Here is a 13378-nt window from a genome sequence, read left to right as displayed (position 1 = left end):
CAGTACACAGTAGGCAGGGCGAAACCTTGGGCAAGTTTCCTTACTCCACACGCCTAATAATAATCCCTCCAAAAACAATAATAAATTGGTTATTTTCAATCTTCGACTGTTTGTGGAACATTGCTGTGCGCAATTGGCTGCCGCGTTCGCCCACAAATATACAGTCAATTCACTTTACAGTGTGTTCTGTGAAGCGCTTTGGGACGTCTTCCCGACGTGAAAAGCGCTATATCAAATGCAAGGATTATTATTATTATTACATTTGAATTATTATGATTTAACCTAGCGTAGCTGTATGAACTACAGGAGTCCTGTAGTTCAGTGGTTAGAGCACTCGCCTCGCAAGCGAAAGACCTGGGTTTGATTCCCGACAGGGCAAAACCTTGAGCAAGTTTCCTCACTCCACACTCCTGATAATAATCGTTCAAAAAAGAATAGTAATAAAATTGGTCACTTCAATCCACGACTGCTTATAGGACACTTGTGTACAATTGGCTGCCACGTTTGCAGACAAATATACGGTCAATTCACTTTACAGTCTATTCTGTGGAGAGCTTTGAGATGTCTAGAAGATGTAAAAAAGGGCCTTATCACATGCAAGGATTATTATTATGTATACTCAACCAATTCTAACACCGCTCAAACGATATCATTTCTGGATTTAATATAGAAGATTCTCTATGAAGCCGGTCTCAGATATGGTCATAATGGAAATCAGTGTAATGGCTTCCGAGTTCAATGCAGGATGATACAGCAATTTGCCATGAGATTGAAAAACAATAAAAGCTGCATGTTTTTAAATTACAATTGAATTAGATTGAAAGCTACCAAACCTTTTATTTAAATAAGATCAGATCTTAGTATACTCAAGTTTTGATGCAATAATACTACCACGGAGTAAAATTTTACTCATCGTAAACTTCAGCAATTTTGATGTGCACTTGTAATGGCATCTCCCAATTCTAAGTTGCTAAATCTGGTAGCAAGAGGACCTGGAGGTTGCTAGTTCAGATGGTGCGAACTACATTTTAAACTAATTTCTGTAGTTTAAAGTAATCTAATAAGAACAAACAAAATCGTTATTTTTTTCCAAAAATAAGGCCTTTGGTCAATCAAATTGGTTCAAAGGGATGCATACCTTAACATTGTGAAGTGTAATGACTATTTGTGGATAAAATAGTGAAAGCTCCTTGAGCAATTTACATGTATTAGCATACAATTGGAAGATTTTTAACATGCTTAGGCTTTTGAAAATGTCAAATGCTAAGATCTACTAAAGATATTAACTTGGATTTTTTTTATTGTGGTTGATACCTGTGTTACATTTGAGCATTTTTAAGTATGCTCCACTGAATACAATACAGAGGGAGGATACATTCTAAAGCTATGTGGAGGGGATATTTAAAATCAGATAACAGGGGTCAACATTGAGGCAGTGATTAAGAGTCATAATTTGTACAGTTACAATGTATACATTGCATAATTAAGTATTGTTGATCTGTTTTTGAACTTATAGCCCAAATCTTCATTGCACTTGTTGGAGACAGACACATACTGCACAGTGCTCTGGGATTCAGACTCTCTTTCAAGTCTATATGAACGACAAAAAATCCTTTCACAAATGTTGCACAAGATTTACAAACCCACTTTATACATTAGACTGCGTTAAGTCAAATGCACTGAGCTTCAAATATATAAGTACAGCCAGAGTTAAGGCCATGACCAGATGATTTTATTTTCATTGAAGTTACCAGTGCACTCATTAGAAGGGAATATTCTCACACCATAGTTATAGCAAGTGCATTGCAAAAGTAAACATCACAACTGTTAATGATTAATTAATTCAACTAATTTGCAGCTGCCACTACTTTAAGTTGAGAGGTTTCCTAGGTACAAGCAAACAAGTTACTCTGCTGGGTCTTTCTGGTCACTTATCCAGATGCTGTCAAAATTATGCATTTGTATGTAATAAAACAATAATTGCAGTCTCAGCAGAAAGATTAGATTATGTGATTACCTCTATCGTGGCATATTCAATATGGAACAAAACTTTTATTCTAGCTAAGGGCCTGTCAACGTGCATTGTGCCTTTCTAAGCTCCACCACTCAAAACCTTAGTTGATTAATTTTAGCAAAGTGTGTTCATGAATTCAGTAGCTTGCCCATTACAACAACACAAAATTACATTTGTATAGCGCCTTTCACGTCGGGGGGACGTCTCAAGGCGCTGGACAGTCAGAGCTTGGACTCGAGCTGGGGTTTAGGACTATGAAGTGGGATCATTGTCTTACATCTGAATTTTTTTAATCATGCATCATAGAATGGTTAATGTTAAAGGATGAACAAATGTATCATTTCTTAGTTCTGCTATTCCATTTCCTTGAATTGGTGTGGGAACACATTAAAATAATTTTCGGCAAGCTGTCAAATACATTATGCACTAGTTTACATTCCTCATTCTTACAAAGCCTACCACGAGTAATATATTTCAGGAATATTTACTCAACTTCTATACCATTCATTCATCACTTTACCTTTTTTGTTATCGAATCATCAGAGTCCGATGGCATTCTGCTGGAAACATGGAAGATGACTTCCACAGTAGAGGTAGCGTAGTAAGGTGCAGTTTGCCCTGTACTGCCATTCCGCTGCAAACCGCCCATGAAACCACAATGTGTGGACAGGTTGATCTGGAGAACAATAAATAATCTTCAGAAATAGACAAAACTCACTCTCAATTTAGAAATAAAGTTATTGCAAATATAAGAAAGATTTTCTAGATACAGCATTTTGTTATGGTTACACTATTCTTGCAGCCTCTTGTAATGTGTAAATAATATGTATATAACGATATATTTTTAAGGGAAATGGGGAAGTCTGCCCCTTTAAATGAGTTCTGTGAGATATCAAGTTGTAAGAAGCTGCTTGAAGCAGTTACCAAGCAGCCTACAGATTTTGCCACAAAGCATAGATCCAGGGCTGCTTGATGGGATAGTCAGCTAACAAGCAACTTGCAGAACAATAATACATGGGCGCTAGCGCAGGAAAATACCCTTACATTCGCATCATACGGTGGGCGGAGCCACACGCCTATATAAAGCAATGCTTGGTGTTCCTATTGTCACCAACTAATGGTCATCATCCGGTATGTACTGACATGTACAGGACTACTGTACAGTCAGGGTTGGTTTTATAGTTCTTTTCTAATGTATTATTGTGCTGCCAGTTGTTATAGTTGTGTGATAGGTTTGCTCCCATTCTTGTGTATCTTCCATTGTTGTATTCCTTATATGCAAGGAAGACTAGGGTTGCTAGGTTTTAATAAACAGCTGTTGTTTCTACCGAATGTATCCCTGACGCTCTTTAGTATTCTAGACAAAAAAAAAGGAGTAAGCACTTTGGAGGGTAGTTGTCAACCTTGAAAGTCTACTTGTGCAAGCAGACTCCGATTAGACATTCCAGTTACTGGGCATTGGGATTCACTGGAAATACCTGTCTGTGCATGACTCTGACTTGGTTGAGTCACGTTTGAAATAGGGACTCACACCAGCAGGGATAGGAGAGAAGCAAAGTCCACTTAGTACGAAAGCGTTACCGCAATTTGCATTCAAGAATGTCCATTGCAGCCACTGTGCCTGTTTAAAACTTCAAACAGTTGTAATAATAAATAAAAATCCTTGCATTTGATATAGCGCTTTATCACGTCATAGTGAGAGTTTAAACAAAAGTGCAAAGATAAGACCATTTTATATTAAATCAAATACAATTTAGCACTCTACAAGATCTTGTATTCAACCATGAATAGTGTTGGTGAAATGAGGACAATGAGATACAATGCAGTAAGATTGCAATTAGACCACACTTATCCTCTAAACTTTCCATAGGTTGCTTAAGTGGGAGTATTCACGTTTTTTATTAATGGAAAGATAAACACCAGATGTTGGCTGCAATGTGCTAAACTCATAATTTTTGCTAACCAGGTTGGGGCATCAAATTCTGCTAAGACTTTGAATTGTGACGACAGGGATGTGCAGTAATTTTTTTAAAAAAAATGAAACATGGATCGGATTAAAACTGTGGAATTTTGAGTACTCAAAGTGCACATCTGTTCTGTATGAAATGTGTCAAATATATTCTCCAAATATTTGAGATTAAATGGAAAACTATCAACTGAATAGATCTAATAACACCGAATTTTATTCAATTCTTACGTTTAAAATTTCTGTCTTCTACCGCAGCTTTTTACAATGTTACAACACTCACATATTGATATTGCTTCACCAATAAATGTTTTGATCGTATCTAAAAATAATTGAATAATAAAAATTATACCATCAAATGGGCAGATTCAGCTCATCAAGCCTAAACTTGTGCTAGATTATCCACTGGAGCTAACTCCTTATATACGTGCTCTTTCCGGATATTCTTTTATAGGTTTTCTTTTCAAATGTTCATCCAATTCTTTTGTAAATATGGTTATGGTCTCCAACCCAAAATTCACTTGTAGCAAAGCATTGCAAAACAGCTTCTTATTGATAGGTTTCTTATTCTGCAACATTCCCAAATGATGTTTTTATCTTCCATATGATTAAATATTTGAACAAGGGGAAGTATCATCCACTGCATGGGATATTCATTGCAGTTTGATGTGATAAATATCATCATGGACTAACCAGCATTTCCATGTTAGCAATTGTTTGGTGCTAACACTAATCAACCGGGATGGACAGACAACCTCGTACGTCTGGAGAATGGTTTACGGGCTGACTTTTGTCTCAGCCCAGAAAGTGATTTTCTGATTGGTTACGCCAAATAATGGGACAATTTAGTTGAATAGGATTTCCTTTTAATATCAAGAATGTTTGGATACCTCCCAGCCGAGCCCAGATACAAAATCTTCATATGCTTGGCTTCCTCTAGTGTTTGAAAGGATCGAGCACTTGTCTTCTTGTCCTTCAGCAATGTAAAACACTGCAATTTTATGAGTTTCACGACTGAAAAATAAAATATTAATAAATGTGTCTCATTAATATTAGATTTTGAACAAGGAAATAAAAACATTAGGTTCAACACTGTCGTAAGAGATTACATATCGGAATTGGAGACCAAGTTATGATAAATGTAGTCTAATGATTGCACATTTTTATGAACATATTTATGGACTAATACTTTATATTATTTATAAAATATACATTTATAATACTTAATCCTGAGAGAATATTATTTTTGTGCACAGACATTAAGATTACCTAATGAGTTACTTGTATTTATTTTAAAGGTGACATCCCAGTTAGCCTCTTCAAAGAAAATAATTAATTTTCAATTACTTCTATTTTTAAAAAACAAGGATAACAGGGGTTTCATCAAATGATGCCACAGTACTGTGTATAACTAAGCAGATAGAAATTAAGTGGAATCTGTTCCATTCAATATTTGCTCCATGGGCAATATAGTGTATTTTTTAAAAAATGATTTTGTTTGTTATTTTTAATGAGAACATCAGGGTTAAATGGCAAAGTGTGCTATGTTAAGAGATGCAAATGATATTAGATGAAAACATACATGGTATTGTATGAAAAGAATACCAAAGTAAAGCTGTGTGTTTGCACATAATAATACACAAGAGTTTGTGAAAATCTGCATCTTTTGGGCCTGCCAGTCACATTTGGGTTGCAACACATTTCCTGTCATTCATTTGATTTAGAGTTTGGTCATAGTATTGCACAAAGTAGCTTTTACAGTGAATGCTCATTTTCCTATAGTGCTAGTTATAGTTCTGATAAAAGTCTGCTGGCTCATGAATGCTAACAGTGGTTTAATTTTTTTGAATTAGTGGGCAAAAACTCTCAATCTCCTGTAGACAGATAATATGAAGTAATGTCACATTTTACTTAGTTATTCAATTGCTGCTATTTACCAGTTCATAAATTAAGCCTAAACCCAAATTCCAGGAACATTTTTAGCAGATATGAAAATGTTGCAAAATTAAGCCTACTCACCATTGCCTGGAATCCAAATTTTTTAATTCCCTTAATAGCTTTGAATTTTTCTTCAGAAGATGAAAACTGTTCCTTCAAGCAAAACATATATTGTTTAAAATGGATAAAAGAATATCAATACAACACATATCAGCTAGTTCCTATAATACCTACTTAAACATTAATACAGAAATAATTGAATGAGGATTCATACTGTACGATGGACATTGGTGCCCAAACCTTTCAATGAAACAACAGTAATAACCATTTACATTTATATAATATCTTAAAAGTAGTTCACACAAATAAGTGGGTGCGTGGAAAGCAAGGGTAAGGGGGCTGAAAGCACAGTCAAAGAGATAGTCTTCAGCTGGGCTTTGAGAGCACAAGAATCTTAAATTCAACTTTCTGCACAATGGGGAGCCAGTGGAGCTGAGCAAAGATGGGGGTGATGGGCTTGCGGAACTTGGTTTGGGAAAGGAAGTATGGTGCAGGCTTCTTGATTGTTTACAGCTTGCATAGCGAGGAGCTAGGGAATGCGACAAGCAGGGCATGAAGAGACATCAAGCTGCTGGTGATAACAGCATGCATGCGGCAGGGTAAAAGGTTAGGGAAGTAAGCAGGTGACAACAAGATGGGCCGAATGGCCTTCTTCTGCACCATAAATATAATTCTAAATATTGCAAATTGCAAGGACCCTATTATTGGCTAGAATAGAATATAGATATAAAAAATGCAAAAACTTGAATGTAATTAGAATTTTGGAACTATATTATCAATCCATACAAAATGTCTGCCATGAAAAATTTGGGGGCAGTAGCAGAGTTAACCTTATTTGATTTTTGTTGTTCTTTTTTCTATTCAAATTCTAGTATGTACAAAATATTAAAAATCTGTAAAATTGTAAACTTCATTGGCTCAAACTATTAAACAGTAATTTTTACTGTAATATTTTCTTAGAATAATTTCACTTGAAGCCTATTTGCTTAAGGTTGTTAGTGAATGACAACCAACTAATTTCACTTCACACTATACTTTAATTCTGAAAAACTGCACGCTGATACTTCTTATTCTTTAAGGACTAATATTCAAGGTATGTAAATAATATGCACATGGATTCTTAACACCTGAGCTGAGCACAGAAAAGATGAAAACGCTGTTTTATCTTTCATAAACGATTCTATTGAAATATTCATACAATTTACTGAAAAAAATGGAAAATTATCAAACCTTTGCAAACCAACATCAAAGGTTTTGCAAATGCCTTCTAGAAAAAAACTCTTTGGAAACAATTCAGTTTAATCTTGAAACAAGCTGCCACAATGTATAAAATGTCATTGATGGTTCTTTTTTTACTGCTGCTGGCATGCATCAGATGCATTAATTCAAGATGCAACCCTCTGAGTGAAGATACTCACCAACCTCTCTCCTAATTTTTTCTGTTAACAATTCAGATATTTTATCCCCTTGTCAAGGATTCCCCATCCAAATGTAATATATTTTTCCTAATTTAAATTCTGTATAAACCAAATGTAGAAGAAAGGTTTTCTTCTTTGGATGGGCCACAGTTCATATTTTTCTCCTCTTTTCATGGCCATACTTACTATTTTTCCCACTCCCTTTTAGCGAAACCGACTCAGATAACACCAATTAGCTACTGGAGTGAATGCCTTTAAGTGCACGGTTGTACTGGCTTTCTTTTATTATTACTCTTTTCTACCAGTTTCACCAGCATTGATACCATTTATGATAGTTTTAGCAGGTTGACTGTTTAAAGGGTGGCACTTCCCCCCACCCACCCCAACAAAACCCCTAAAACATACATTATCTTGACAATAGGAAAAGATTACTACTTTAAACTCAATTTTCTCTTATTGCTAAATATGCTAAAGTGGACAATCGGTTTGTTCTGAATGTGAGCATTCAGCAGAACTGGGTAAATTTATTCAGTGGATTTGATTTGATCAACCTCTGTCATATTTTCAGTTGTAAGTTGTTTGTCCCAGAACAGCAAAGTACGAAAGTTAAAAATACTGAAATGTAGAAATGTGCTCTCCATACTTGTACCACAGTGCAATATCACGATTTGATCATAAGTGAGAAACGTAAACCACAAAAATGCATAGGTGCGAAACCAGATAGCCAGGTGTCAGCCTCTCACCACTTAATAATAATAATCCTTGCATTTGATATAGAACGTTATCGGCATTGAGACATCTCAAAGCACTTCACAGTATATACTGTAAAGTGTACATTTTGGGCAGAATGCAGCACTGTTCTTCAAATGAACGTTAAAGATCTCATGACACAATTTAAAAAGAGAAGGGTGTTCGTCCCGTGTCTTGGCCAACAATGAATATATAATGCACAAAGAAGCAGATGGTTAGGGGTTGGATTACAGTCGTGCATGGGAACACTCAATGATTTTCAGCTTGTGTTTATACTTGTGGCTATGGCACTTATAAACACACTAGCCCTAACCTCAGGACTTGAGACTTAAAAATAATTCATTAATTTTTCTATCTGCACAATGTCAAAATTTCAAAGGAGCATCAAAACTTTGAGGGAGAATACAAAAAAAAACAATGTGCCATTTTAAATATTAGTACAGTTGATATTGTTGCATTGTGTATTTATAAACAAAGGCAAACAAGTCAGTTAAAAAAAATTACAACGCTGACTCTTTAAATATTGCTGAATTCATTCTGATTATTAATCTCAAACCAGTTTTGCTTTTGTTCATTATTGGTAACAAAATAGTACCAGCAAAATAGTTCTTGTGAAATTTCAGCAACTTTGAAATAAAAGATAAATAAAAATGAGTTCCATTTTTATATAATAAATATCAAAATTAAAATTGGGGAACAATCTTGCTAAATAAGATCATCACTGGTCACATCACAAATTGCACCCCCGCCCCCAACTCCACCCTATTATATATACTGCTTTGAAAATGAAAAAGCAAAATGCACCACAAAGCACACAGTGTTATGTATCCTTGCTAACTTGAGCAGAAAAGCAATGACGTAGTACAATTTCAACCAACTTTTATACAGCAATTTAAAATGTTAGGATTCATCCGAACTGAACCTGATAATCCAATCATTTTATAGCTTTATGTACATATGGATACATCAAAAATTGTATATCCAGAATTCTATAAAATAGCTTCCGTGGGGAAAATCAAGCACAACATAGACCTCCTGTGATGAAATTTTGTATAATTCTATGTACAAGACAGGTTTGCAATCTGGTCTGAGGAACACAGTATGCATACGCAATCTGTGGCAAAAAACTCTGTTGGGAAATACATATTGTAAATGGTAGCTGAGTAAGATGGCATATGATGTAAAGAGGTTATGGAACGTATACATAAATGGGTTGAACATCTGTTGAAAACTAAAGAAAACAGATACTGCTTGGAGCCGTTCAAAAGCAGACTTCTAATGTTACAAGATGAAAAAGGATATTAATTTCACAAGTAATGCTAAAAGCACTATTTAAATGTTAAATGCATTATTTCTGCCATACTTCCCACAGCAATGGCAGGACTGGATTTTTGATTAATTTAATTTTGCATTAAGGATTTAAAGATAACACACTTTTTAATTCAGGTAAAATAGTCTGCAAACTGGTATAATTGTGACTAAAATGTTGCAGCATCAGAGTTAAGGAACATCTGGGTGATTTAACTGTATTATTTTGAAACTCCCACATGATGGGCTGATTGAGTTCAGAAGACTTGAAGAGTATTGTGAACTTGAACCTAGGAATCACTCTATATAACGAGTCAACAGTAATAACAATAATCCCTGCATTTGATATAGCGCCTCATCTCAAAGCGCTTCACAGAATATACTATAAAGTGAATTAACTGTATATTCTGAGGGCAAAACGCGGCAGCCAATTGCGAGTAGCAGTGTCTCATAAACAGTCGTGGATTGAGAGGCTTTTTTTTGAAGGAGCATTACACCCAGAAAAGTGAACTGCCAATCGACCAACAACGGGCTCTTACTCACCATTGGGCAAACAGGTGTGTGGAGAGCAAAGAAACCTGCCTACCATCTCACCCTTATTTGAACAGAAATATAATGGTACCTGCAGTTCAGTCTAGCAACAGATGCAAGGATGGTGCCTGGGAAACGTCATGGGCCTGACAGATACCATTCACAAAAAAAAATGCATTTTGATAAGGGGGAATTGGTACCTTCCAGATTTTTTAGTTTTGTTCATTTAAAAAAACACATCCAAGATTTGGGGCAGGCTTGATGGTACAGTAATCAGGAACTTACAGATCAAGTGCTCATTAGGTCAATTCCTGGTCTGTGTGGAGGCTAAATTGGCCTCACCCTTCCCAAGGTTAGGGAGGGGGAAACAAGAGAGAGTTCCTGGTTCCTCATAAGGATGGCTGTCATGCTCTCCAGAGATCAGTGGCACACTGACACTCACAGCCAAGGCTCACACGTGAATAATAGCCATGCAGACTGCATCCCTTTTGTTAATTAAAATGACCCTTCAGAAGTTCAGGGCAGTTTATAATTTGTGCATCCAATAAACTGTAATACAATTTAAATAATACCTTTCATGTCCAGAAAATGTCTTAATAGCATTCATACACCTGACTAGGAGCTGTCCTTCCATAGGGCTATTTTCATAATGATACTCCAAGCTAAATTTACAATACTATTGTCTTCTGATCATTTCTCCACCGGCATAATAAGGTTTAAAAAGTGAGACTTATGGCTGGTTGTAACCAGCAACACAGAAGCTGTTTTCTTTTGGTGAGTAGAGGAGGAAGGAACACTGATCAGTCTATCTTGGGTGTTCATGGTAAAGTGGGAAACTTGGAAAGGACACTGCTACTTGAGCAGCAGAACCGATCAGGATGACTGTCAGGAACAGAGAGTGATGAGGGGAGGGAAGAAAACATTATGATCTGAGCACCACAGCTAGTTCAAATTGTGGAAAGTGCAACAAAACATTACAAGAAGCGGGGGGTGAAAAGATTCATAACAGAACACCTCAAATATAATATAAAATAATCCTTGCATTTGATATAGCGCCTTATCACATCCTCGAGAAGTCTCAAAGCACTTCACAGAATATACTATAAAGTGAATTGACAGTATATTTTGTGGGTGAAACGCAGCAGGCAATTGCACACAGCAGACTCCCACAAACAGTCATGAATTTTTTAAAAAAAAAGGAATTATTACCCCTCGAAAAGTGATCCGCCAATCGATTAGCAACCAGGTTCCTACTTGTAAGGAAACTTGCCCAACATTTCGCTCTGCTGGGAATCGAGCCCAAGTCTCTCACTTGCAAGGCGAGTGCTTTAACTACTGAGCTACAAGACTCTAAATAACTGATAAATATCATGATTGAATTTTACTTTCAATTTTATTTAGTAGACACCTGAAAGCCATTCATAATTCAGCCGGTGGACTGATATAAAAGCAGCGACACTGGCAGCAGCATGCCCAAGTAAACTAAATTCATAATTGAGAGGTAATTGGAGCCCTTTATTCATTTAAGGAAATGCATGCAATTAGCAGCAAAGGGGTATTGCAGCGTGGAGGTCTTTGCCTGAGAAGCTTTTGACGGATGAACCACTCTCCTCATAGCATTTTTCTAAGGAGATAAGGAAGTCTATTTGGATATCACGACAATTGAAGTTACCAGAGAGAAAATCGCTGTTACTGTTATTTTCTGGTCCCTTATGTGGCACCAGTACAAAATCATGAAGGTTCAGCAACACCTGAAAGCGTTCCTTCATTGCAGAAGCTGCTATAGAATCCGATGAAACAAGAATAGTGTAGGCTCATCAATCAGTTAGATCCTTTTTGTTTCTTTGTTGTATATGATCAAAGACTTGCTTAGTCTTACAATGTTGATAACATATGAATTGAACATCCAATTAGCATTGAGTGGATTGTCTGAATTAGTCATTAACATTGATTCAATAATTATGCAAAGGAACTAAACAATTCACACAAGCAAAAATGGATGTGGCAAAATGCACCAGACTTGGAAATCTCATTAAAAATCAAAGATCTGACTTCAAAGAGAAAGCCTCTGTGATATTGAAATCTGATTTTGATATAAAGAGGTCATTCTAGCAGTCATCAAGTTTTCTGATTGCCAATGCAGCAGGCAGCTTCAAACTAGATTGGTAAACTCAGATAGATGAATGAGACAAAGAATTGACCTCTTAGAACAAAATGTGAGAAAAGAAAATCAGGTGCACCTTTCATATGGTTTTAAAAGAACCCAGGTACCCAGTTGTAGCTTTAAAAGGATTGAGCCGCACGAATGGGTACATGAATTGTAAAGCATTTTCCATTTGATAATATAATATATTGCATTGAAAGCATTGTTAATTCTGTATGTAAATAAATTTGTTATCTCCCTTTAGTCTATTAACTTCTGGTCCGATGCAATATTCTGTTCAAAGTGCATATGGTTGTGGGGTACGTGATCACATAAAATCTAGTCAGAACAATTGGTACAGGATAATTAACCCCTCGGGCATGCACCAACAAGGCTGTTATGCATAAGCATAGGTTCCAAGGTAGAAGGGGGAAAAAAGAGTTTGCTTGTGGGAATGGTTGCTAGGTTGTTAGAAGAGGTAACAAAATAGAATATTCCAAAAACCGTAAACATCCATCAAGAATCCTACTCTGTATGGAGATAAGCACTCAACACCAGTGAATCTAACAGAACATTCAAGGAATTCTTCAAGTCCTGGGGGCTGGGTCGGGGATGTTTGCTTATTGCTGTAAGAAGTGTGCTGGCGTTAAGAAAAGCACTCAGCAGTCAACACCACTTATTCTGGCATGGTTTCGGTGTTGATATTGGATCCTGGCTTGAACATTGGAGCTGAGCCAGGGACCGTTACTGTAGATGGCACTAAGATCCGTAGAAATGAGGGCATAACATTCACCAGTGACTGGTACTGTATTAACAGTGTCTTTTACGGAAATATTGGTCAATTGGAAAAAGCAGTTTTGAAGATGTGAGAATGGTGCAGTTTTCTCTGAAATATCTTGTCTCATTTTAGCATAGAAGTTCATGAAATGCAGCAAATGCAGTTCAATGAAAACTGAGCTGTGAATGACACAGGAAATCAGTTACCTGAACACATCATAAAACAAGTTGGAAGTTTATGTAGATTTGCTGATCAGAAGCTAATCTATATGGACGGGTAGCCAATTTGTGCACCAGGCCATCCAGTGAAAGTCCAATTTACCTGGTGGATTGTTGGCCAGAACACAAAGAAAAAAAAATGTTTTTGAACTAGAAGAATTGTATATACAGCACAACCAGTTACATACTCAGCTTCCCAGGTAATGCACAAGTTTCACAAGTGAATCTTCAAAAAAGTCTTCTTCTGTTGTGTA

General features: G+C 36.3%; 1 protein-coding gene across 1 annotated transcript in view; it reads right to left on the bottom strand.

The window, feature by feature from the left end:
* Positions 1–13378, bottom strand: part of ralgapa2 (Ral GTPase activating protein catalytic subunit alpha 2) — a 193705-nt gene that overhangs the window by 74681 nt on the left and 105646 nt on the right. Inside the window, exons 35-37 of the mRNA XM_042333340.1 lie at positions 6000–6071; positions 4871–4994; positions 2535–2690 (exon numbers count right to left, since the gene is read on the bottom strand). Coding sequence (XP_042189274.1) covers positions 2535–2690; positions 4871–4994; positions 6000–6071 — 352 coding nt within the window. The remainder of the gene's footprint in view (positions 1–2534; positions 2691–4870; positions 4995–5999; positions 6072–13378) is intronic.

This window comes from Callorhinchus milii, unplaced genomic scaffold (assembly GCF_018977255.1).
Source record: "Callorhinchus milii isolate IMCB2004 unplaced genomic scaffold, IMCB_Cmil_1.0 Scaffold3, whole genome shotgun sequence".
Taxonomy (NCBI): Eukaryota; Metazoa; Chordata; class Chondrichthyes; order Chimaeriformes; family Callorhinchidae; genus Callorhinchus; species Callorhinchus milii.
This window is presented reverse-complemented; position numbering and strand designations above follow the sequence as displayed.